Raw genomic sequence first — 26,987 nt, 5'->3', positions numbered from 1 at the left:
TAAATTATCTCCAAAACAGGTATACAAATAGGTGTCTTTACACAATTATTACTTTGACAGATTGATCAGATCATAAAGCAAGGTTCCAAGGCTCTGAGGCTGGTTCTGGAGCGGCAGATAAACCATGGTCCGGACATCACATTCTTGATCACATCATTACAGCTGAGGTAATGTCACTCTTTTGTAGTCAATCCTACAGTGAGTTATATTTTAAAGAGGTACGGCTGACCTCAGAGTGGGCCCTGTTGTGTATATTTAAAGCCCTATATTAATTCAATACCAATTTTATTCTGGTGTTGCATGATTTGAAGTTAAAAAAAACCAACTCTATTTATCTTATAACTGCCCTTCGCCCCTCTGTTCATCTTCTGTCTGGGATAAGTTGTTTTAACATCTGGCTCTTTAAGGGCCCCCTGCCTAAAGGCCTATTTTCGTCTTGACTGGCCAACTTCCCGGCACCTGCTGAGGGACTGCGCTCTTGTACTTTACAGTGTGCTGCAAGAGTATGACACCGGACAGGCATCCGTGACAAGCTCTCAAATTTAAATTAGGGAATTTTATTTTTGTTTTGGGCTATACAAACAACATTTGATTTGATTTACCATGGTACGAATGAAGAAAACTGCTGCTGTCATCATAGGAGCTTGTGCTGTTCAGGCTTCTATATATGCACAATTTACTGTTTGGACCAGGGGAAATTTTACTGCAATGGAAAACAATCAGTCTCTCCCTGTGCACCTCCTCCATTCATGTTTCCCATGAACGTATATACACGAGTTGGATAAACGCAACAGGCAGAGTGAAATTGTAACCCCATGTATGTAGCTACCATTACATGTTTTTACGCACACACTAATTAAATGGGATTAAATTAAAACTGATTTTTGTCTTTGTGCATCTGTCCAAAGTGTGTTGTTCTGATTTAAAAATGGATGAATGCTTATATAAGTGTGTCAGTCATTGTAATTAACATTCTCGGTCTCCACAGGTATATCCTCTCTTCTCATTCTGTGTGCCTTTGCTATATTCATGAATTTATATTGCAGACTCTAGCTTGAACTAACTAATTATAATGTATTTAAATCACTAATAAAGAAGTATCAATGTTTGTACTGTGTTTCAGGGGTGCCATTGAGTGCATTCGTGCCATGAGTGGCCATGAAGCCGGAGGGACACTCAGTACCAAGGACGTCCAGAAGCTAATAGCAGCCTGTGATACTCTAAGACAATGTGCCAGTGATTTCACTAAACTGCATTATAGAGAAGAAGCTGCAAAGAGCAATGAAGAATGTTCATATGGGCTGAGGTTAGACAGGCTAAAAAAGAAGAATGCCTACTGCTTACATCCACATTATACTGTACTGAATATGTGCTATCTGGCTGACTCAGTATTTGCCAACCAACCTTGGTTTATGTTCTCTGTCTTGATTAACTCCTGTCCTTCATGACCCCCCGAAAGAGTCGCAGCCAACAACACTGGAGATGCGTGGGAGAAACGACGCTTCCTGCTTGATTCGCTCTCCCACATGCAGTTAGCCATCGTGGACCAAGAGCATGTGGTGATGAATGCTCAGAGCCTGCTCCCCCCTCAAGTGGAGGTAATTAAAGGGCATGATGTCACATAGAAAAGACTGACACCGCAGTCGTTCTGCAGCAGGCTACTTGAAATTGAGTGCTGTGAAAATGAACTGGGCTGACTTTTCTAAGCAACTACCTGTGTGTTTGCAATTTCAAGTACAATGTGAAAATTGAATACTGGTCGGCATAGAGTGCCTCAAGATTGACATGTTTTTGGAGGTCAACCCACAAATTGGTATCACCATGGCTTCCCTCAACCAGTGAGACTTTTCTTTAAAGTTGAAACTACTGATATGCGAATTACTGATGTATTGAATGTCTTAGAAAAGATGTTCAACTAAAAACTCCTTGTCATTTGAAAACTGTAAAATCACAAATCCTAATTTATTTCTAGGTTTTATGACTCCTTTTGACGCCACTCTATTCAGTTCCAAACTAATGAGTTGAGTTTCTACTGAGAGTACTCAGAGAGTGCATATCTCAGGCAAGCCATGTGACTTCATAACATCCAGTTGTCCAGATCAATTACAGAATCGATTTGATTGTCCCTCATCCTAAATTCTATCATCATATTTACATTTCATCAAAACCCATCCACATCTTTTGAATCATCCTGCAAACAGAAAAACCAAAGCCAGATTCAGTTTTTTAAAGCAGTCATTCAGATTAAAGTCAAATTTAAGTGATCTAAATTTGAAATTCTGTGTTTACCGACACAAATTCCTTCCCATTAGCAGATACATTTTTAGCATCTGTGATTACATTTGCCAGTTTACTATTTGATAATTGGGAGCTTAGTTCTGGCTGAGATTGTTCGCTTAGTTGAGACTTTGTGTTCTTGTTCTCCTTAAACTAATGCAATTCTTCAAATCACAGAAGTAATGAATGCTCTACGTGCCTCGTGTATGAACTGTATATGTGGGCTGCAGGCCATTTCTCAGCCCACAGTTTAACAATGTTATGAGACAAACAGATAATACTGTAACATGTCAACAAAAGGAAATGACATTTGATCTACAAGCTGTATGAGTTTGTCCGTGGGCTTCAGTACCAGATATTGATATAATTTACATGTTGATGAATCACGGAAGAATTGGAAGGTTGATGAACAGCCCATACACCTGCTGCAGATCCATGTCAAATTGGGTTTCTGATGAAACCTCTTGTGACTTGTAACTCAGTCATCGGAGGGGCAAGTGGTGGCAGTGTGCGTCCAGCAGGTGGTGCCGTTGCCCTAGTAAGCTGTGACACCCAGGCTTACTGGGAACCTCAGGCAGCATCTGTATTGGTAAATGATGAATTAACAGGGTGGTTTTTCTCCTCTGTCCTCATTCAATGCACCCACAGTTAGATTAGCTTTGACCCATTTGTCAGTTTCCACAAAAGCTGGTCACACATCTCACTTAAGTCACAGGCATACTCCTTATTTCAGCCCATTCATGCCCTCTAAAGAACACTGAAGAATAAAATCCTGCAATTATCTTTTGAGCTGCAGCATAATAAATAGAAGGCACTTCTGATTGCAGGTGCTCATTTCAACCATAAAAAAAAATGAACTCGTGGCCTTTATCATTTGTTTGTCTCATCTCATACAAGTTCATGTGCTCATTTTTGTTTTTTTCTGAATCTGTCCTGCTAGAGTTCAAAACTGTCACTGTCAGCCGTGCGGAGGCTGCTGCGCTTGCGACTGGCCCTGGCAGAACTGTGCCTGGCAATGCTGGAGGAGCGCTGTGAAGAGGAGAAATGCCAAGCGCTGGCCTGGAAGAAGATTTCTGTTGATGTAGCCCTCGAGGAGTTTACACGTGGCCCACCTGAGGGCAACTCCACAGAAGAGGTCAGGCAGTGCAGAGGCACTTAAAGCCTCAGCCAGATCATATGTGCTCTTCACTTAATGGCATGTATGTGATTGATTCTGTTTACTAACCTGTTGATAATTAAAGACAAAATTCTTACATTTTCATAATTCCTAACGAAATATTCTGTGGACCTTTTGAAATGCTGGCATAATTCAAATAGCTGGATACCTCAGTTGCAAATTTGTGTAGAATAGAAGGGCTCCCTTATACTTTTACCACCAAATTGGTGCAGGTTCTTGGACCCACGCAGTTTGATTTTCTGGTCCTTGGTGATGCAAACTGAACCCACCCAAGTTCTCCTTAGTTTTAGCTAAACCATTGCGTCATGGACCGAGGATGTCACTCAAACGCAGAGCAGAGCCATCTCCACATCTAAATGAGTGACATGCCATTGAGGGACACAAGGGAAAAAAAGTAGGTTTTGGTTTTGCTTGCAATTTTGGGGCTTTGGAACACATTCATTATTATAGTTATTATAATTATGAAAAAATGATAAAATACTACCAATAATGATAGTAATTAAAGGATTTTTTTGGTTTTAATTTTTCCTGTGGAGAATCATAGAACTTCAGAAAGGGTCTCCATGTCTTGATAAAGGATTGTGAGGACCCCTTGGGTGTACACATTAATTCTCTAGCCCTTCGAACAAGTATAAGAAGTAAGATTTTTAATGCATAGGCAGAAGTATTGAGGTATGTATTGTTTCCATCTTGAAAGGATCAAACATGTTGCAAAGAAAATTGTAAAAAATACAAAATCACATGAGTTTAATTTGAAAAGGCAGCATGGAAATCCTGACGGGAGCAAAGACTGGGCCAGAGTCATAGAGACATTTGGACACCACCCGAACATTTACATTCAGTCTGCTGGCCAGCTGGAAGCCTCAATAAAAAAAAGAAAGAAGAAAACCCAACACAACACATTGTCATTTGAGAACATAAGCACAGCTCTCCTGCAGACAAGTTTTATGCGATTCCTTTTGTCAAAACTCCCTGTAGAAAATCCGTGATGCAACTGGTGTCTAACTGGCTGTAGGTGCCGATGTTTTAGTAGGTGTTTTAGCTGAACGCAGCATTTTCCTCTACAGATTTGCAGATATGTCACTTGCTGATAACAGCCCGGGGACCATCAAATATAAAGCTGTAGTTTGAAATGTCTTTGTGAGCATAAATGAAAGCATTAGCCAAGCTACATTGCCTGTTTTATGAAAACATTGTGATATAAGAGAGAAAATATAATGTCAAAGAAATTTGGATGATCCATCAGTTTTGACAAGTCAATATAGAGCGACTGGGCCTTACTGCAACACATAATAATATTAATAGTTTTCATAATAATGAACAGACTACACATCACTCTGGATGGCAGGAGTGCTTTGTGCCCTGTTACCTTTCTAACAGCTGTCCCTCTGGCTCACTTCACACCTGGCCCAAGTTCACTTCCTACAGCTAGATTTCCTTTAGCCTGTTTATGGGACCTCCATAAATAGAATAAATGGCTTTGGTTTTATGGGATCTCCTCCAACCACCCAGCTAAATGTAATGTCATGGAGTCAGTTATTGATTGCTCTGTCAATTCTGATCATTTTTGCTCTTAAAACAGATTGAAATGAGGTCCTGTGAGGTTCTAGTTTTGAACGGCCGATCAAACAGCTTAACATTAAAAAAAAAAAAAAAAAAAAAAAGTTGATGCTTAACGTCGCGCCAAGCTCATTTATCATCCAGAACACCTCTTGAACACTCGGGATACTATCCACTTCATTTTTAATGTTGTGGATGACACCTCATAATCGAGGCACCTTTTTAAGACACACAGACACTTGATTGATGATGTACATTTAGTTTAAAATGGACGTATTATATTGTACAGTTGCAGGGAGTGACAAGTTGTTACAACTCTTAAGTTAAAATCCTGATCGTAACATCTTTGGGCACTTTTCAAATAGAGCAGGTTTACGTCAAGTATTGGGAAAAAAATAACATTAAGAATAGAATAGAATAAGAATATGCTGTATATTCTTCAAAACGTCCATATGATCATCCACCAAACTCCATTCATCCTTCCATTTTCTATCCTTTTAAGGGTGGGATGGAGCCTATCCCAGCAGCTTTAAGGCAAGAGGTGGGGTTCACCCTGGACGGGTCGCCAGTCCATCGCAGGGCCAACACATAGAGACAGACAACCATTCACACTCACGGCCACACTTGAGGTCAATTTAGAGTATCAATCAGCCTCGTCCCCTCTTGATGTCTTTGGACTGTGGGATCCTTCTTGCTGTGGGGCGACAGTGCTAACCACTGCACCACCGTGCGACCCTTTACCAAACTCAGAAAATGTAAAAGCTGATTTGAGGACTCTGTTGTTGGGGTGAAAGCTTGCACATAACGTGTACAATTCCACTATGATTCAGATTTTTTTGGAGTATGACTCTGATGTACATATTTCTGTATTTGTATGGAAACAGTCACGCATCTCCATGGCAACGGGTATCCTGCAAGTCTGTATAATGTTCAGATGTTAATTTGTCTGAACATCAAACATTGTGGGTTTGTGTTTGGTTGAAACAGTGGACTATGTGCGAATGAAATATTTTGTTGTCCAGAAATGATGAAAAGTTATAGTTTAAGGGAATTGCATTTGGTTACATAATGCTGTAAAAAAAACTGCATTCACTTGTATTCAAACTAAAACTGTAGAGGATCTTGCTTAGCTTTTAAATAGGAGGCTAAAACACAAGAGGTTATAATAAACATTAACAAAATGAATGTTTTAAGTCATTGAGTTATTAGTAAACAGCCCTACATCCACTCAAATGAGTCAGCAGAGCTGCACCAAGCCGTGGCCCCAACTTTCCCACCAGTGTGTTGAATTCAGACATCACTGCCTGGGATTTAAATGTTGGGTGAATGTTTTATCACCATTTATTATATTTTTGTAAGATTTCTTGCAAGGCTGTTTGGTTTAGTCGAGCCCAAGTTAATTGTGTCCGTAAACTAGTTCAAAAGTTGCCAAAGTTCTTCAGTGGGCATAGACTCCCTAAGCCGCCCTCCATCACCACTGATCCTCAAAAACAAGAGCTTTATCAAGGGGGGTTGTTACTCATCAGTCTGTCTTGGATTCATTCTCTTCTAAAACAGTGTAGTTCTAAAATAAAAGTGGATCTCTAAACTACAAACACTTGACAGCTGGACTACATACAACAAGAATCCATTTTCAGTGGGTTCATTGCCATTCAGCACACTTGAGAAGCCAAACAGGAGGGCAGCAAATGCATCAGCCGACACTCTGAATAGGAAATTGCACATTTGATATTAATAGTTAAGATAAATAAGGAAGAAAGGGCATGAAGGTATGTGAGAGTAAAGAAAGGCAGTCTTTCAGCATTTCTTCTATCAGTCTGAATGCCATAATCATGAAGAGCTCCTATATGAGCATAGCTATTTGTCATATCATGATTTGTATCTTTACAATTCTCACCTATTCACGGTTTCACTAACCAATTTGTGTGTGTGCCTCACTTTTGTCGTCATATCAGACACGTAAAGGCTGTGGCAGCACAAGAACTCTTACATTTTTTCCACAGCATGCTGCTGCTTGAGTTCCTTTTCAAAGGTTATAATAGAGATTATCATAATTGTATAACAGCGAAAAACTACTGCTGACTGAGGTGCTTCATGAAGAGAATTACATAAAAAAAGGATAATCAAATGAAAATACAACAAGAAAATATGGAACAAGTGGTGCAAGTAAAGGAATTGCTTGTACTCCATATCCTCATTTGACCTCCCTGTCTTCCTTGTTCCTTGTGTCCTGCGCAGGAGTGGCTGAGTGTGGGCAGCACTTTGGGGCAAGTGGCTCTGGGCCAGCTTGCTGCAGTCAGCTCTCACTCGCTGGACGACACAGAGACCCAAGCTCGCCACCTGAGTTTGATGGGAAAGAACCTGAGACTGCTGGCTGCACAGGAGGACCCCATTTATTTGTCGACTCTCTGGGATAGAAACACTCAGGTAGAAGTCGTTAATATTATCCAGACACATACTTACAATAACTGAATTTACAAATGACCTGATATCTGTACTCTCAACCTCTGAACTATACAATTTGAGCATGAAATATAGTCCAGTCCAGCGAGATTCCCCACAAAATATCAGGTTTGTACAGCTTACTGATGACATAAGCATGCTCGGGGATGCAGCAATGGTACGAGGCAACCATGCCAAATTTGCGTGGGTTCTTAGTCGGACTGATTGTCACAATCATGAGGGAATTTAATGAATGGATCATCTGGGAAATCCAGTCTAAGGCAAATCTGTCTAATAGTTACAAAAATAATAAAACATTTTATCCCCAAAAAATAACATACCAGAAAGTAAAGTACTTAATCCTGAGGCAGTCACACAAAGTGTGCACACATTGTGAGAAGCTTACTGTAGAGTGATTAGAAAGATGGATGTCTGCATACATAGTTTAAGACAGAAAAGCTCTGGTCTTCATGGTTTATGATCATGAGGGGATTTAAGACTAATCATTGTTCCGTGATCTTAAAATGACTTTGTACAGAGAGACGCCCAGACAAACCCTAAAGCTGCTTTCATACAGGAGGAGAATTCAAGGACTAAGAAAGACTCAAGCAGAACAGAGCCAAGAATGACCTCTGCCAAAAGCGCTGAGCTGCAGGTACATTCCTTCTGACAAGTGACCCCTTCACTCCTGACTCATCTCTAGTCTAAAATCTTACTGATGTTCATCCCGCAACTCACATCGCCTCCAGTTAAATCTCTTGCTCTTCTTCATAGTTCTCATCTTAAAAAGGTCAGAGCAGAGGCTCAAAGCCTTAAGCAAAATCAATCGGGAGCAGTGTATCCTTCAAGTGGCCACATTAAGGAATATTAAATCACGTTCACTAGGTAGTATTCTATGATCTGCATGGTCTGCTTTGAGGTTTAAGTACTTCATTTGATTTGTATGGCAAGAAACTTTTCTTTGCCTTAGTTTTTTTTTTTTTATCGTATTTGGGCAAATGCCATATTACAGTATCACCTGGTTGAACTGCACACGAAGGCTAGAGCCTGGGAACATTTTGCCCGTTTGTGCTGGAAAATCACATCAACGCTATATTGAAATTTCATCGTTCATTTCCGTTTCACTAAATTAAAGTAAAAGGACTGCAAATAACAGCAAGACTCAAGGTGAAAATATTTTGATTGAGAAAAAATGACTGTGACATTACAAAGTTGAGCTGGGATTCTCTGATTATGAGATCTGATTAAGTTTCGAAGGCCGTAAGAAAATCGCTGCCTGATGGTTATATGCCGGATACGTCAATGACTATGACATCCAGTTGGACAGTGAGAGGCCTCAGTCACAAATTAGGTTATAAAGATGTAACTGCAACAGAATTTTTCAACTGCATTAGTAATTTCACCCTCTAGATTTGCTTTTCATCCACAAAAATCTGATTTCACTCACTTCTGCACAGCAATGACATACAAAATTGGAACTGTTAAAACGAACAAACATCTCTACATTTCAAACTAGAAGGTGTTTGGGTATGTGGTACTACAGGGAGGACTAACCACTAGTTGTGAGTTCTGCCCATTGCTCTGCAGTCTTGAATATAGATTGACGATTTTAATCATGCAGCGCTCATAGACTCTTACAGCCCCAAATGTTATCAAACCAAATGGATCAGACTCAGGCAGTAAAGCGAGTCATTGTGAGAAGGTTATGTGACGCTCAGAGCAGTTCAGCCACTGTTTTTACAGCGGAAACTGTACCAGCAAAGGACACCATGGCTGGCACAACTACATCTAGTCAGCCATTTGCCAACTTGAATTTTGATTGATAATCTAATTCTGCTGCTCTTTTAATTTCCCAAATATTATTGCAGCAGTTAGCTCAACTTGTGATGTTGTCAGGAGTCATTTCACAGGGTCATGTGACACTCAGGACAATTTAGCCACTGTTTTTACAACAGAAACAGAGAGTGGAAGGACCAGTTCACATCAATATAATCATAATGTAACTCAGCCTTTTAAGTTGTGAGTATTGAGGTGACATATAGTGTTTTACCATTTTATAGATAAGTGATGATAACATTGAATGAATGAGCTATATATTAAAAGTTGTGTTATGCTTGTACATACATGTGCTCTGTTCATGTTCTGGTCTCCCTGGCCGTACGTATCATACATATTTTACTCGTGACAACTCCGTCTTAAGTGACTGAAGATTTAATGGTCATGTTTTATCTGAGGTGTCTACTGTATGTATATATATTTGATTGATATCACCTGGACTTCAGTCATTTATGTGTGTGTGTGTGTGTGTGTGTGTGTGTGTGTGTTTATGTGCCTTCATGTCTCTTGATTGTACAGCAAAGGAGACGCAAAGCTGAGCAGCTGCTGTCTCAAGCCAGGACCATCCTGGCTAAAGCCGTCAGTCTGTGTCTCCAGCACCAGCTCTCTGCCTCCATCCTCACTGATGCTTCACTTAATATGCTTGAGTGTGTGGGCCAGGCAGATTCTGAACTAGCAGGACAATATCTCGCCTTGTTTCAGGTAAATTGGGGTAGTGCAGCTGTGGTTATGTTTTTAGACTTTTTTTTCTCCTGTCCTTCTCGCAAGTTCTACATTTAAATTATACTAACTTAAAGTGTTTATGTACAACTTAGTTTTTGTATCTTCCCCCACACATCATCCTGTTTTTCTTGATAGTATTCATCAAGATGTCGTTACCTACTATAATTCCTGCGATTACCTTCATCCATCTTGTGTGTCATCCCTAGAGCGCCAGTACAGTTGCCATGATGGCTGATGTTCTATGTTCCGTGTGTGCCGACTCCAGCGTGTCCCAGCTCTCCGCTCTGCTCAGCCTCTACAGGAAACGGCTCCTCTCTCAGGAGGAGAGGCCCAGCAGCATGCTGAAGAAAGTGGAGAACCCCCCCACCAACATCTCCAAGGTACCAGGTCACCACCAACCCACCGCAGCGCTCATGATTAATGGATGCTGTCATAGCCAGCTCGATAAATCCCCTTGATGGGGGGCACGATATTGGGGCTGTTATAGCTTTTGCTCTCAATGTACTGCTGACTCCAAAATGGCACTTAGAGCTGCAGCTTACTGTTTTACCAAAGTTTTTTTTTTTTTTATGTCATACAACCACACACACAGCAGATGGTATGTGGGTCACCACAGTGAAACTTACATGTCCAAGTTAATGTGTTGGTTTTGCTTACACAAAAATGAACATCTGCAATATATTAGAATGATTATATTAGTCATTTAAATCGTCACCAGTATAGCTACCCAGTTAATCATTATTCAATCAGAATTTCAATATGGCCTACTGCAATTTTCAAATCGCAGGGAGGTGCGTATTTGTTAAAGGCTACTTGTGTGTTACAGGACCATTTGAAATTAATTACTGTGATACCGCCTACACATTAAATCCTACTGACTTAAGCAAATATCTTTATTTGACACAGAGCCCCACAAAAAATCGAATCATCATGTGACTTTTTTAAATTGAAATTAAATACTTAAATTATACTTCAATAACTATTTCCTTTAATATTGTAAATCCTACTGCAATTGCAAAATTGGTCTGAAGAATTTTCAAAATCATGGAGCCTATAGCTGCCAGGAGGCGTTGTCACCTTGATTACTGTTTAATTATCCTCATGACTGTACAAACAATAGTCCAAATGTCACTGTAATCAGTTAGATTGACATAATTAAAAGTAAATCTGAAATAAAGTAGAATTATACATTTTGATTAAGTGCCCTGTGGTTTATGTGCACCACACTTGCCTCATCTTTTATTCAGTTTTCTAAAGAAATGCTTGTGTTTGTGTTCCATGTGTGATATGAGCCTCTGATCTCTAGTCCTTCAGCCAGCTGACCATCAGTCCCAACCACCTTAACATCCTGAAAGAGCTTCCACCCAACTTGAGGATCCTGCTACTTCAGCACTCTGAACATGGGTAACCTCATTTCATCTTTATCTCTTTTTCACCTAGTGTCTCTTTCATTGTTGGCCCAGCCTGACAGGAGTATTGCACTGCAGGCTTGCTGTGTGGGAGTCCTACCACTAGAGGGCAGATAGTTTGAAATGATAGTCTGTACTATTGGATGGAGTGGGAATGCCGCCTTATTATTTAGAACAGATAGGAACTCCTGTGGGTTTCTCTTCATTTATGATGGAAGTAGCACCATTACCTCTGTTAAGGAGGTGCTGTTTGTCTTAGCAGGGTTATGCTAAACAACCAGGCTGATTTTCATCATCCCAGACAGAGACAGTTTATAGAAAACATAAGATAAGGGAATAGAGAAAAGATATGATAAAGAAAAGATTAAATACAAAAATTAAAGACAAAGGGGGGAGCTACTGAATATGTCATTAATTTTTACAGTTTATGCTGTCTTTACAGGTGAAAGAATAAAAAGCGTTTGTTTTTGTGTTTTGTCTTTAGGTCAGCACTTTATGGAGCTTTCTACCAGATGACCAAAGGTAAATTCAGTAAAAAAGGAGAAAAACATCGCAAGGTACTGCGGGGGTGTGAAACGTTAAAAAGGATGCCACAGGTTGACGGATTTTTGTAGTCCAAGCGATAAGTTAGCATCACCAAGGGTTCCCTCGCCCAAAAAAACAATGGGATTTTTCCTAAAGAATTTTGATTATTGCAGAAAATCAGCTCTATGATTAACTAAATTTAATGAGAGTTTTTTTTCAGAATTATCTTCACAGATGAACACCACTCATGATTCTGTATTCTAATTCTTCCACTTGTTTTGCAACTACCTTTTTTTTTTAGACACAGAAAGTAACACATTTCCGAGTGCAATACTCAGTGACATGTTTAATTCCATCCATCTGTCCATCCATTTTCTTACGCTTAGTTGGCGGGGGGGGGGGGGGGGGGCTGGAGCCTATCCCAGCGGCATTAGGGCGAGAGGCAGGGTTCACCCTGGACGGGTCACCAGTCCATCACAGTGCCAACACATAGACAGACAACCATTCAAACTCACAGTCACACCTGCGGTCAATTTAGAGTATCAATCAGCCTCGTCCCCTCTTGATGTCTTTGGACTGTGGGAGGAAGCTGGAGTACCAGAGAGAACCCACACAGGAACAGGGAGAACATGGAGACTCACACAGAAAGAGCCCGTGCTGGAGCTGGTACTTGAACCTGGAACCTTCTTGCTGTGAGGCGACAGTGCTGACCACTGCACCACCGTGCCACTACATGTTTAATTCCATAGAAAAAATGTTTGAAATATCTGGTTACCGGACATTCAACAGTACTCACTTATATGAGGGTCTTAGGAGTCATTCCTACACCACTCCATTCATGTTCAAAATAAAATAACCAAGTTATGTGTTTTGACGTCGTATCCAATTTGCTCCCCAGCTCAAGGAAATGCTGATGGCAATATGGACCTTTTGCTTAAATCAGACGTGGTCAAATTTCATCTTAACACCTGAGTACAAACAGTTTGAAGAACTTATCTTGTGCCCATCAATAGTTTTGCTCTTTCTACATGCTCCAATCAAAATTAAATAGGCCGAGCAAGTCAACACACAAAAAAACACAACTTGCATTTTGTGCTGTGAAATATTCATAAAGGGGATGAATAGCTATCGTGATTTGCATTCTAGAAATACAAAAGACAATGTTCTGAAATAATTTAACAAAACATTTTTACATTTATTTAACGTGATGATCACTTCTTGTCATCTTTAATGAGATCAGCTGACCCAAAAGGTATTATAACATCATGCATGCAATCCTTTATCTTTATCACACATTCGGTACTAAGTAGCATGTAGCATTGTTGTCAGCATTTAAATGGAGCCAAATAAATTTGTTATGCCCATGTAACATTTAGCTGCAGGCACATGAAAAGTTCAGATTTAATGAATACAAGGGGAGAAGAAGTACAGAACAGATCACCTGCATTTTGCCTATCGGCCTGGCATGAGACGCTTGCTTTCGTTGTTCATCACAGACTATTAGCATACGGTGTTACCTCCTCACATGACCTTTTATGGAACTAGTCTGACATTAGGAATTTTAGTAGTGTGTGCGTGCATGCATGTACAAATGTGTGTGTTGAGGGAGTGATAATGAAGGCATGTTCATGAAAACAAAAAGACAACGATGAAAAAAGACCAAAGATGAAGCGAGGAGAGCGAGATCTTACGAAGCCAGAGTAGTAGAGGCTGAAGTGCTCACGGGGACCAATTACATGGCCTGTATGTTTGTGTGAGTATGCATGTCTGATTGGGTGTCAATTCTGCTATTGTAGGTACTCTGACATGCTCCAGGGTGGCAAAGGTCCCAGTCTACCCAGAAGCTCTTCTGGCACTTCAGGAGAAGACTCGGGCCTTTGGCCGAGAAACGAAAAATGCGCTCCTCAAGAAATCCTGTTGGCACGATGCTGAGGGCAGAGTGGATGTCCTTGAGCAGAATCAAGTTTTTCACCTTGTATGTCTTTTTTTTTAGACCTTTGTATTTCTTTCACTCTGTAACATTTTACACCGTAAGCCTCATAAATAAGCTCACTCCGCCACAGTTACTGTCATTGCCTGTCTCCTCTGGCCTATTACTGAGATATGGGACAGCTCATCTCCAAATGAAAGTCTGGTTGATAATAATCAGTGACCTGTAAAAATAAATACCACCTGTCTTCTCCTCTACTACACAGAAATCTGCTGCAGAAAAAAAGTTAACAAATCATTTCAGAGAAATTGTTCAAGAAATGGACAAATACTTGAACCCACTTCTCATACAGTTGGACTTCTGCTTGAGGTACGTCATCAGATTCGATCAACATTTAGTTCTCGGCAAAGCCAAATGTTTGCTTGACTATGAAATCTATCAAAAAAATCTTTTTCATATCCATTTTTATATAATAAACACATGATCTGCCTACCTACACAGTACCACATAAAATCAGGTCATAAGTGCCATTTAAGGGCTGCTGCCCTTTGTCTTTCTTGTGCTCTCTGTGTGTTCAGGGAAAGAGCAGAGAATGCGCTCTTTTGGAATGAGATCAAATGATCAACTTTATTTTGTTACTGTCAAGACTTACATTGCTTGAACATCTTGAACATAACTTGTCCAACACAATACTTCTGATGCTAATTCATGTTGATTTACTGAAAGACCATTCATGTCACCTACAGAAACGTTTTACTGCGATGGCAAGTACAGTGTCCACCTCATGCCTGACATGACCACATGGATAGTAACTTGCAGAAATGAGATCATATAGCTCTCCCAATCCTGACTTGTCCCCTTTCTCTCCCGGCTGTCAGGCCTCAGAGTCCATCAGTACCCCTCTCTGAGATGGCCGATGCCAAAGAGAAAGAGGAGAGAAGGAGCTCCAGTAAAGGTTCAAAGCCCTTGTGTTTATCTGTGTTAATCGTTTTAATCAGGACTTGAAGTTTCCAGCAACTTCACTGTTTACAAGCTGTTTAGTGGCAAGTTACATTTTGCAGCATCACTCTTAAGGACACAACTGGGACAGTTGATTGGGGATGTCGTGCAAAAACAGCACCCCTAGAAAGCTAATTTCTTTGCATCAGTGGGGTTAGCTTATGGCTGAATAGCCACAGAATTCATGTAAACCTATGTAAGTGGTGATTTAAATAAATGTGTGTGCATATTGTTTCCCAGCACAAACAGATAAAATGCCAATGGAACCAGGAGAGTTTGTGGTGTTGCTGGCAGACAGGAAACTGCTGGAGTTGCCACTGGAAGCCTTGTCCTTGGTGCGGGATGAAGGGCTGACCTCTGTGTCAAGAGATTTCTCCCTCCAGCTTCTCCACAGTCGCCTGCTCAGAGAAAAGTCAGCGAAAGGTATCTAAAAGTCAAATTCACAGATTTACACATTTGTTTCAAGGTCTGCCTCAGGATTCATACACCAACAACCAAGTGATGGAAAAAAACAAACAAACAGCTAAAGCGTATCCTGTGGCTGGGGAAAAACGAGTGTAAGTGACATACAAATATGTGATAGTAATATAAGAACAGATTTGTATATACATATATATATATATACACACAGTAAAGTAAAATAGAGTAAACAAAAGTAGGGATTTTGATGACTGTTACCAATTAGTATCGCACACAGTTATCCCTGTGTGTGCGTTTGCTCTGAGAACGAAAAAGCATGATTGGGTGACACATGAATTATGACAAATTTCCATGTCAGGCAGGTTTGAAACCATGAGGGGAATTCCTGCTTTACATTCATTCTGACAGTTTTAGCTACTCCAATTGACAGCCGGTTGAAATGATTATAGTACTAAGAGCCCGTTTAATTGCTTAAAGAGTGTTTGATCAAGATTTACGATCCCTCATTTCCACAGAATTTTCTCAGTTAACTAGTTCCATAAAATCTCTTGTTGTCCTTGAGGTGATTAACATTTATATTCCTGTATTATATTCCTGTACTATATTATTTAGTGAGAGGAACTTGTGTCTCTTGAAACGAGGTGTATCAGATATTTGAAATGAATCTTTTGGCAGATATTTAAGATTATTCATGACTATATTTTCATTAGTGCATATTTACCATATTTTTTTAGCTGAGAACAGACTTGTTCCTTCTACTTCGTGGTGGGCTCTCTTCCCAGAGGCCACAGTGGTGGAGCTACAGTAGCCCGACAAGATCAAATCAGCACCTTTGCATTGTAGCCTGCTCCTGTTTGTTTCCTTATTTCTTTTTCATTTATTATTCAAAATTTAATCCTAACCAATTTAATGTGCGCTCACTGTCTGGTGAACCTGGCCCCTCGACTGTCATGATGACAACAGCTGAAGTGAGGTTTCTCTCACTGTGTTTTGTTTTGATGAGTTATTCCTGAACTTCATCTCTGGACAACATGCATAATGTCCAATATTAGGCACTTAATTATAACTCTTCCAAATATAGGCAATTCCTCAAGACTTCATTTTTTTTCTTTTTATTAATTCCAAAAGAAAAACCACCTGTGTTATGCCACAGTTCACTAAAAATATTTTGACAATTAAATGGAAAGAACTAGAATCTAGAACAGTCTTTAGAATCCAGTGTCTAAGATTTGATCACTGTTTCTTTTTCACTTTAAAAGTTGTGTGCTTGTTGTCACAAGGACAGACGTAGCATGAATCACTATGAAGATGTAGTCTTTCCTGAACACAGCGAGATCTGAATTGGAAGCAGACACAGAGAGTGGAAATGGTTGTGAAAGTCAGCTGGATTAGCACTGCAGTGCTGTTACACAACTCTCACAAGCTCATTTCAGCGCATTACACGAAACACAATATGATGTATAAAGGTGAGAGGTGAACAGTAAGGAGTAAGCAGCAAGTTCTACAAAGAGCGTAACTCAAAGGGTTTTAAACAAACTCATGAGCTACAGTGTGGTGTAATGTCTTACTTATGAAATCTATGGTGGGATATTGTTGACTGGCTATTTGCCTCACATAGTGAAATTCCTCATCATATCCAAGTAAACAATGTAAATTCTGTAAATGCTTCTTAGTGTTAGTTGTTAGACTGCAGGCAGCCATGCAGAGAAATGGAATTTCTTCAGGAGCAAAAGGTCATTTCACATCCTGCTGGCATGCAGAAGTTCATGCGAACATCCGTGGGCAACACGGCCTGCTTCGCTGAAGTAGACATCCAGGAAGGGTGGCCCCTTCACTGAGCCTGTTAGAGCAGTTTAGAATCAGGACAAATCAAGCAGCTGAGAAGCATTAAACAGCTCTTAATGTCGTTTAAGGCTACGACTGGAAAAAAGGGAAGCAGCCTGGCTCTGTCTGAGGGTAACTGCTTTTTCGCCTTTTTCTCAGCGGTATGTTGACATAATTGTAAACTATTTTGTAGACACAGTGGAAACAGAAAAAAATGTCTTACTCTTGCTTAATGATATTAATCCAACTCATTATGTTGTTATTGCTTATTGCCATCCACAGTAATAGAGGTACTTATGTATGCAATATGTGCTAGAGCCCCAAAATGAATATTGAAATAAAACTGTGACTCATGTTGGAAGCACAGTGCTTAGGAAATATAAATGCATTCCACATGCAAGGGTAAATCATTTATTTCTGAATTATGATTTGTAAGATAAAGAGGATCTATGAATTATTGTAAATAAAGATAATGTATGGATGTATGTATAAAGACAATGCTTTTATTCCTCCATAATGGTGAACAGACAAAGATGAAAGGAAGTACACAGATAGAAAGAGAGAAACCAACCAAGACAGAAGACAATTATTTCTAAAGAAAACAGGATTTTGGCTTTTGTATTGTTCCTTAATTTCCCAATTGTAGTCAGTTCCTGATTTCAAAACTGTTACAGTCCAAATGGGACTAACACTTTGAGTTGGTGTGAGTGTTTCTATTGTTCTTAAAGTCACTCTGACCAAACTGAGCATGTCATTTTGACCATAAAGAAAGGACAGTGATTACAATGCTTTCAATTTCTAATGTCGACTAGAAATCTCAACACCCATAACAGCTCTCACAATAGTTATTGTCCTTGTTGTGGGCAGTGCTTTAATCTCAGGGTTTTATTTTGGAGGGGTATGAGAGCGAGTCCCAGGGAATATGTAAATACTGCCTCAGTCCTTGAGGAAAACATGCACATTCATACTGTGGAACGAAAGTGTAGTAAAGGGTAAAGAGCACTGATTCTGACACTGCAGATGGTCTACTTTGTAAAAGGTTGAGTTATTTGCATAATTTGAGGGAATGAGGATTTGGGTTTGTGTGTAATATTCCACATGCAGGAAACCATAAGAATATCTCATCTTTCACTCCCGGGAGATGGATGATGAAACAAGTAAAAGTAGATTTTTGTTGTTGTTGTTTTTTCTGGGATATAATTACCATGATTTTATTTTAATCTGCTGTTTACTGTCGTTCAGTAAGGTATAGTACCTGAAACCACTTTGGAAAGGGCTAGTTGTTCTGTGCAGGACTTTGTGCTAATTAGTTTTGCTTCATGCTAACTATAAAAAGGCTGCCTTCAGGAGGGAAATGTTGCATATCTGTCTCAAATTTTACTAGTCACCAAGTAGTAGTTCAAAATATGACGATGTGCACTTGCCAAATATCAAGACAACTATGTAAATATGACCAAAACTTGAAAAAAACACATGAAATGTGACAACTTCAACAATATCACTAAGTAGCTGGGGCAGGAATGACTCTAAAATCTTGAAATGGGGATGATGGGAGTTTTGAATGGGTTTTTGGTTGAATTTGAAGAGTTTAGGAACAGGTCTTAAAACAGTGATTACTAAGAAGTGGCTAAACCGAACTATGAACATCTTTGCTCCAAAAACAGAAGGAACAAGAAGCTAGTTGTGGTGATATCATGCATCTGTGGCTTTCTTCCTCCAGAGCATAACTTGAGTTATGGTGTTGATATGTGAAGATTATCTTGTTGAACAAAGCTTGTAAGTCTCAGAAACTTTTGCCTGCCACAGAGCTCGCTGATGGTCGACAATCCAGTGTAAAAATCTAACTTCCTGTTAACTTCCCGGTTGGCCTACAAAAATACAGTATTGCCTAAAGCTACTTCACCCAAGTGCATAATTTCAGGTCTGGCTGAAAATTCCAAAGAAACTGATCCTGCGAACTACAACATTTTACATACAAACAGATGTTATGAAACTTGTTCAAATTGAATTTAATCATTGCTGAGGGTCATAATAATGCCGCAGCCACATGGAAACTTTCTTCCCCCTCCCAGCCCTAAATGCTGTCTAATCTACCTGACCAATGAGTGTGTATTAGTTCTTCTTCCTGTTTGTTGCAGTTGAAAGTTACAACAAAAAGGAGACCAAAGGTGGCAAAGGAACCAAGGACAAGGCAGATCAAAGCCAATCCATCAAAGGGGTGAGTTCAGTTAATTAATCTGGAACCGCCAGATACAGACAGCATATTACTTTTTCCTGCCGTCAGCACTGGCAATTATATATGTACCTCCTGCCTTGCTTTTAAGTGTGGTTTTTCAATCAATTACATAATGTGTTTTCGTAAAGATGCTCCTGTATGTCTGGCTTCTGAACATGTCCTTCCATTTTGATCCCATTTCCTGATTTCTCCCCCTTAAAGTCCAGTCTCACCTAATTTGTAACTGGTATTTATAGAGACAGACATCTTTGTACATGACGTAAGGTGTTTTCAACTCACTTTTCCTTAAACTGTTATAACTTGTACATTTTTTTTCATTTTACCCAGAAATCTACCAGTCACATCTTGCCTCCTCACACCTTCCCGGTCGACACATGTAACTTCCAATGTATCTTTTCTTTTTTTTTTTTTGAGAACGTCATCTTTAAATGAATTTAGTCAAATATTGTTTTTCTCTTTTATGTTAAACCAGCTGTTCTTCCATGAGAAAAACTCATTCTCGGAATGTAAATGATTAACCTTAACATTCCTCTAAAGATATTGTCAACCTTTGCAACGAGAACTGCTTTGGTAAGTGAATTCAGTTAATATAGATATTCTTTCCATCGTTTAGGTTACATCATTTATAGAATGGTTTGTCATTTACTGCATTGTGGATGAATGATACTTTACTTCCAATAGTGTGTAGCTAGCTGGTTCTGTTCTCGCAAGGGATGCATGATAATATTGGCCCATATCTGCAGACAGTGACTTTTTTCATACACATGTATCACGCAATTGGCCATTTATATCAGCACAGTTTCAAGCCAACAATACAGTAATCACACAAGTAAGGGCATCTTCAAATTTTTTCATGATAAAGAAAGGGGATGCTTCTTCGGATTTTAACGTATGTTTAAAAAAAAAAAAACAATTTTCAAGTTTGTAATGTTTATTTAAAGTAGTTTTAATACATGTGTTGATATTGGACAATAAAAACCAAATCAGCTGCATAATATTAGCAACAAAAAAAAAGAGATCCAGTGTCGTGCATCCCGTTGTCGCGTCTGTAACGTCTGCAGAATTAGAATTAAAGGTGTTCGTCGATAATAAAGAGGCAGTGATTAATGTTTTGGCATAATGTCTCCTTCTTAGGACTCTTAAGACTTTCACTTTTGAATAAAAAATATTTTGTGGCGTCACATTAAAGCAAGGTTTCATTATGTTTGCCCTGCATGAAATAAAAATTGTCCGTATGTGCTACAGAGGGGATTAATCTAGGTGAGAGGGCGAAGATTCTGGAAACCCACACACCTCTGCTGGAGGGCCTCATGGACAGCAAGCATACACCCAGGTTAGAGCCTCTCAGCTGGGCTAGTCAGTGCAGCACAGCGCAGCTATTGTCTGAAATACCTGCTGTATTTGTTAAATTACACTACACTAATCTCTTCTCTTCCTCTCCATATGTGTCAAGTGTGTGTGAGATTGAGCAGATGCTGTGCAGATGCAGTGGCTTCATTTATGTGGGAACGGAGCGCTTCATGGCAAACATCGCACCTGACAAAATAGCAGCCCTTGACCTGTCAGGTACCCCCCCCACACACACACACACACAAAACACTACCTCGGTCATGGCAGGATGTTTCTTAATAATTTCCATCTTTTTTTAGTCTTCTAGAGTTAGAGTCTTCTACATTACAAAAAAAACAAAACACGCATCTTCATTTTATCCTCAGTTTTAAATCCTGAAAGAAATGGAAAAATGAAGCAAAAAGAATGAATGAATGATTGATTGAAATGTGGAGCATCGATGTTAATGTGAATTATGTAAACAGTAATTAGAACAGCATGCTTAATCTTCTCAAGCACAATGTTTTATTCCCTGAGTGGTTATGAATAAAAATATCTGTTCTAAAATGAGGAATCTTTAAGGTTATGTTATCAGCTACTAGTTTTATAGCTTTACAGTGAAGGTGTGTGAGTCGCAATCATGTTTGGCTCCTTGTAAAATTAATTAAAGTAGGAGTGCTCACATGTGAAGATGTGAGCACAATCTGGAACCTTCAATCCTAGGTGTTTAAACCTACATCCAGATAAATCTAAAGAATATTTTTAAAGTCGGTCAGCACTGTCGCCTCCCAGCAAGAAGATTCCGGGTTCAAGCCCCGGCTCAAGATAGGGTCTTTCTGTGTGGAGTCTGCATGTTCTCCCTGTTCCTGTGTGGGTTCTCTCTGGTACTCCAGCTTCTTCCCACAGTCCAAAGACATCAAGAGGGGACGAGGCTGATTGATACTCTAAATTGACCGTAGGTGTGACTGTGAGTGTGAATGGTTGTCTGTCTCTATGTGTTGGCACCGTGATGGACTGGTGACCTGTCCAGGGTATTTTTTAATTTGGACTATGATGTAAAGAAATACAAGATTGGTCAGTAAATGCTGGTAAAAATGGAGGATTTTCAAGATTCTTGAAGAAATACCTCCAAGACCCTCTGTTTTTTCCAGTCTTAGTTGATAAAAACTGGATCAATCCTTGAGTTTTTTCCTCAAGGAAATCTTCATCAGTCAACATGTCTTTGGTTATTGTAATTTATTTACAGAGAGGGAAAAACAAACTCCAAAACATGTTTTTCCCCTCTCCCTCAAGCTCTTATACACTTGATATTATTGACATCCTGCCCCAAATCACCTCTCAGCTCTTCATGCCTTTAAAGACTTTTCACAGAACATCTCTGACCTCGCCGTCATCGCTTGTCTCCTTCTTCAGCTGATAAAGGTAGTCGGAGGATCTGATTGACAGCTTGTCAGGTCGGCCTTACTCATCGCCCCGAGTCAGACATGTGTGCCACCCGTTAGTGCTGCTAACTATAGTGCGACGGGCAACATGGTCAGAATTCCAGCTGTTAGATCACACACGTCTGACAATGACATGGTAATTGGAATCAGGATATGATAAGGTGATGGCAGATGGGTTCCTCGGAAGAACAAAAAAAAAAAAAACGGTGTCACCATCTGCACTCGGATCTTATCTGGGAATTGCGTTAGTACACTGAATATTTATGTTGTGCAGTTATTGTTAGGATGTTCTAGCGTTACTGAGACATCAGACACTCATCACAGCGATTTGTGGTTCTGGCCTCAGGCAGAGAGGAGGGGGCAGTGGTGTTTTGGGGTCTTCCGACTTTGACATTGACTGTAGTTGGCTGGAATAGGTGCTAGAGGCTGCTGAGCTAAAGAGGAGATGATGGAGGGCCTCTCTGACACACACCTGATGTCAGACACTCTGTCAGGTGAGGTCTAAGCGCTTGTGTAGTGATACTAAGAGTGTGTCAACTAGGAGTGTTTTAAATGCTCAAGGGTCCTGCTACAAGTCCCTGTGGTTCTGACAGCGTCGGTGTCCTTTTTCCTACTAAATCCTAGAAATAAGATATGATGAGATGATAAGAGGCCAGAGGCTGTCAATTATAGTATGCTGAAGTCAGTGTGTTACTCTGATGCTCACATATCTATTATTTTAAGTGTAAACAGTGTGTTTAAATGTTGACAGCCACTCATTAGATCCCAGTTGCTGCTTTTATGGTTGGTCACTGAAGCTAATCGGCTAGCTCCATGCAGACTTCGCAGGCATTTTGCTGCTGGCTGCTGCTGATTTGCTCCTGTTTTGTGAAGTCCACACACAAATAATAATGACATTTGCTCTCCTCAGACTGTCACATGGCTCTGCTCTTTGACCTGATCCAGAACAAAGTCCCTGTCGTCCAGTCACACCTCCATACACCGAAGAGGTAAAAAAAAAAAAAAAAGAGCTCTAGTAGATTTTTCTCTGGGTTCACTCACTGTCATGTTCTTTTCTAGTACAGTGTGACTAGTTGGAGGTAGGGTCAAACATAACCTGACCATGTTCTTCATGCAGTCCTGAACGCTGTGTCCTGGAGAAACCCCTGGACACTGCTCTGCTGCTGAGCCTGGCTGGTGTCAGCTGCGTTATCCTAAACCAGTGGCACAGCAGCCTTCAACAAAGCACATGCTACATGGCCAGTGTTCTGGACAGTGAGTTTGACACACACAAACCAATAAAAGTAATAGAATTTATCACGTCAATATGAAAACTTGACCTTGTAATTTAGTTGCTGGTAAAATTGAATTATGGATCTGTGCGTGTCACACTCTAGATCTTCTGAGGGTTGGACAGACCTCTGGCCAGGCCGCCCAGAGCCTTAGGAATGAGGACATTCACATTGCAGAGGCAGCACATGACAGGCCTACAGAAACATACGGTACTGTACCTTCAACCGTCTACATCTTATTACCTCACATTGGCATTTCTAGTCACTGTAAATGCATCTATTTGCCTTTTTTTATGTAAGAGCACCTCAGACATCTGCACATCTCTGTCATTTCACAGAGAAGCGTGAGTCATGCAGGAAAAGGACTGAAGAAATGTCAAGCTGAATAATTAGAATTCTGAATCCCACTAAGCTGGATGCAGAATTGGCTGTAAATGGAAAGCACAATTTAACTGATCTTTCATTTCTTGTGTTTCTCTGCAGATCAACAGCTCGTCTGTGACTCAAAAGATCTTCACCACAACACAACTCTCTCCCCATCAGCCTTCAACTGTACTCTGTATGGACTCCCTAACTTGATTGCGATATAATCATCTGCTTTCTGTCACTCATATTATTGCTGACACATACTGTACGTAAGCTGGCTTTTCTAAATGTCACTGTGATGTTTTAGGCATTCCTCCAAAAAAAATCAACTAAGGACATGTTTTTTTCAAGTAAAGCATTTAGAAAAGGGACTGCGTATTTCAACGGTCACCTCTTTGGAATATCTTCTTCTAGGCTTGACTTCAGGGAGTTGGGATTTGTATTTGAATAAAAGTGGATGTAGACATAAAAGATCTTTTTAATTTGCATTTCTAGTTTGAGGATATAAAATGTTAAATATGTTCATTAAACTGCAATTTGGTGATGTCATCACCCTTTCCACTGGCTTATTTAATGGTACCCTTTGCAATACTTGGACTCCTATACCAGATAACGTTCAACCCGAATGTTGCCCTGTGTTTCCACTCAGACAGGGATGTTAAAAGAGCAGCGCAGAGTAAAAGAAGCAGCTTGTGAATCTTTTCCTCCAGGGACGACTCAACGTTCACCTCTCCAGGCAGCCAACAGATGTCCGTCGCCTGCTGTTGTGATCAGAAAGTTCAACATGCTTGTACACAAACACACCCCTTTACATAAAGCTCCCATTCAAGACTTGGAATTTATTCCTGAGCCGGTTAAATAATTCAGACAGTGGCAGGTAGAGCACAACTACTACTGCTATATTGTCACGAAAACACACGTCTGATATCCAGAGGACTGTAGAACTGTAGGTGGAGGATATTCTACTACTGCATATTTGACCTTTGTGTCCTGCATGAATGTATTTAGGTCAGTCAGAGAGAGCTCTTCACCAGGAATCAGACTTCTTAGAGACAGGAAGCTGCTGAGAGAGCAGGAGATACGAGTCAGACCCCAGTGATCGCCCTCAGACACAGCTAGTACCATAACCACCAGGATTTTGGAGCCTTTGACTGATGGCCGTGGGTCCAAAGTGAGTGACTCAGGTGCTGACGGAAATGTGTATTCAGGCTAAAAGTGGACAGGTCAGTCCCATTGAAGTACCGTGTATTCTCTTCAAATTTATTTAAATCAGCAACATTTCTTTGCAGCACTTCTGACCTGCATGCCAATTTATAAATCATTAGTTCCTTTTTTAAAACTGCAGGGGCAAAAGGTCTAAAAATATATAGAATGGGGGAAATCTAGTGTGTAAATGTTTCATCCAAGAAAATATAAAATGCTGTCAAACGTTCTTACAATACCAGATTTTTCCTCTGCAGCTTGCTTGTTTACATCGACTCTCTTCACAGCTGACATACAGGAAATGACTGGAACCGTCAGCACTGTGATCAATCACTAGTACTGGCCTCAATGACCGATCAATGAAAACAACAATCTGTCACTGAATACAGCAGAGATCAAGCGTCTGCTGTGCTCTGCTTTCTACTTCAATAGAATGAGTCAGAAGCAGCCTCAAGATGGTGGGATGCTTGAACCAATACACGGAACCCTGAAAGCCAATGTCCTTTGACCTGGATGGATTTGGTCTGTCACCTCCAAACTTTGTTCTCATCTTAGCAAATCCATAGATATCCAAGACAAACTGGAGTGCAAGGAAAACACGGTGTGACACAGTGAGGATCAACAACCTCTGTATAACCAGACTGTGTGGCACAGTTAGCATGCTTGGTCCAAAAAGAGTCCCCTGGTGTTTTATTCTTTGAACACCACAATTCTCTCTCATCATATGACAGTGACTTCCAACACCTGTGATGTTCAACTTCTGTTTTTATAAACTCAGCTGTAGTGAAAGCAGAATCTAACATCGCTCCAGCTAACATCACTTCGATCGACTGATGGAGAACCAACTTGAGGCTTTTAGTCTAAATGTAGACGTTTCCTTCTGTTGGAATCAACACTGATAGCGGACGCATTGATTCATGAACATAATGCTGCCTTTTATTGATTTTAGTTTTTCTTCAAGGTTTTATTTGAGGCCATTGCGCCAGTGTGAGGTGCTCCACAGGCTGTATTTTGCCCCTGTATTCTTTGTCTCACCTCCCTGAACCAAAAGCAAAATACATTTACACAAAACTCCAAATGACTCACGTAGAATGATGTAAAATCCCAAACTTGTCTTAGCTGCAGCTGAGCAATGTTGTGCCTGTAGTTTTGTGAGTGATGTAACTAGCAGTGTAAGCAAGCAGCAGTGACATTGAAAAAGTCATTCGTTTTGCAGGTGTCTGGTCAGAAACCACAGACAAACGGACCTGCCGGAGGTTCTACATGACAAAGTCAGAGGGTCACCGGTCTGTTGCCCTGCCGTTGAGTATTAATATCTGTGCTAAATTTGACAGCAACTCTCAGATGAGACATTTCAGTGAGGGGAAACCAAAGAGAAATGATAGCTCCTGTTGTGTTGTGTGTTGTTTGTGTAAGCGATGATGCTGCATGTGTGGCACCAGGGACAAACAGAGATAAGATCTGGAGAGGAGAAGCATCATTTATAGGATATAGAATGTTAATGTCAGTGTTTCATTCTAGCTGCCCTGTTTACGCCTCACTATTTCTTACTACACAAGATAATCCAATAGGAGTGTTTTCTCTCTGCATAGTTGAACTTTACCCCAGAGCCTCATGGGCTGGTGGGCACGAGAGGCAGCGCTAAGGTAAAGCAGGCATCTCCCCCCTGAATCTGAATGTCGAGCTGCGTGACAGGCAAGGCTGATTGATGCATCTACAAAACCCCACCTGCTTCCTTATTCAAGGCCTGCATTACCATAGAGCAGAGCTGACGGACGCCTTTCAGAGCAGAATTTGGGGATTCGTTGTTTTACATATTAGCAACATCATCAACATCGCTGCTTGTTTTCTCTTGTCTGCTTCTACAGACACCTGACCGTTAGCAGCATGTACTGCTGGTGTGGATGTGGAAATCCTTTTTTTATTGGAGCTTTGGGGAGCAGAGAGAACAATTTTTTTTGCTCCAAGATATATGCTGTGGCTATTTATTAAGTTGTGGGAAGAAGTTGTAACTCATT

At 40.3% G+C, this 26,987-nt stretch overlaps 1 protein-coding gene across 6 annotated transcripts in view; it reads left to right on the top strand.

The window, feature by feature from the left end:
* Nucleotides 1–24,308, top strand: part of cfap46 (cilia and flagella associated protein 46) — a 62,871-nt gene extending 38,563 nt beyond the window's left edge. For 4 of the 6 annotated variants that reach the window (XM_086180741.1, XM_086180740.1, XM_086180742.1 and 1 more), the window contains 23 exons: nucleotides 61–167; nucleotides 1,124–1,306; nucleotides 1,460–1,598; nucleotides 3,218–3,412; nucleotides 7,253–7,441; nucleotides 7,995–8,111; nucleotides 9,812–9,994; nucleotides 10,222–10,395; nucleotides 11,322–11,419; nucleotides 11,909–11,946; nucleotides 13,746–13,924; nucleotides 14,145–14,248; nucleotides 14,758–14,834; nucleotides 15,119–15,301; nucleotides 19,261–19,340; nucleotides 19,686–19,746; nucleotides 19,896–19,928; nucleotides 20,604–20,691; nucleotides 20,812–20,924; nucleotides 23,040–23,118; nucleotides 23,247–23,383; nucleotides 23,506–23,610; nucleotides 23,884–24,308. In XM_086180741.1, the coding sequence (XP_086036867.1) occupies nucleotides 61–167; nucleotides 1,124–1,306; nucleotides 1,460–1,598; nucleotides 3,218–3,412; nucleotides 7,253–7,441; nucleotides 7,995–8,111; nucleotides 9,812–9,994; nucleotides 10,222–10,395; nucleotides 11,322–11,419; nucleotides 11,909–11,946; nucleotides 13,746–13,924; nucleotides 14,145–14,248; nucleotides 14,758–14,834; nucleotides 15,119–15,301; nucleotides 19,261–19,340; nucleotides 19,686–19,746; nucleotides 19,896–19,928; nucleotides 20,604–20,691; nucleotides 20,812–20,924; nucleotides 23,040–23,118; nucleotides 23,247–23,383; nucleotides 23,506–23,610; nucleotides 23,884–23,990 (2,769 nt within the window). In that variant the 3' untranslated portion in view covers nucleotides 23,991–24,308. The remainder of the gene's footprint in view (nucleotides 1–60; nucleotides 168–1,123; nucleotides 1,307–1,459; nucleotides 1,599–3,217; nucleotides 3,413–7,252; nucleotides 7,442–7,994; nucleotides 8,112–9,811; nucleotides 9,995–10,221; nucleotides 10,396–11,321; nucleotides 11,420–11,908; nucleotides 11,947–13,745; nucleotides 13,925–14,144; nucleotides 14,249–14,757; nucleotides 14,835–15,118; nucleotides 15,302–19,260; nucleotides 19,341–19,685; nucleotides 19,747–19,895; nucleotides 19,929–20,603; nucleotides 20,692–20,811; nucleotides 20,925–23,039; nucleotides 23,119–23,246; nucleotides 23,384–23,505; nucleotides 23,611–23,883) is intronic. The other 2 variants (XM_086180743.1, XM_086180744.1) reach the window with 2 other exon arrangements.
* Nucleotides 24,309–26,987: the final 2,679 nt, after the last annotated feature.

The sequence above is a fragment of the Aulostomus chinensis genome, chromosome 16, assembly GCF_037954235.1.
Source record: "Aulostomus chinensis isolate RoL2024-O1b breed Wild chromosome 16, RoL_Achi_v1.0, whole genome shotgun sequence".
Taxonomy (NCBI): domain Eukaryota; kingdom Metazoa; phylum Chordata; class Actinopteri; order Syngnathiformes; family Aulostomidae; genus Aulostomus; species Aulostomus chinensis.
This window is presented reverse-complemented; position numbering and strand designations above follow the sequence as displayed.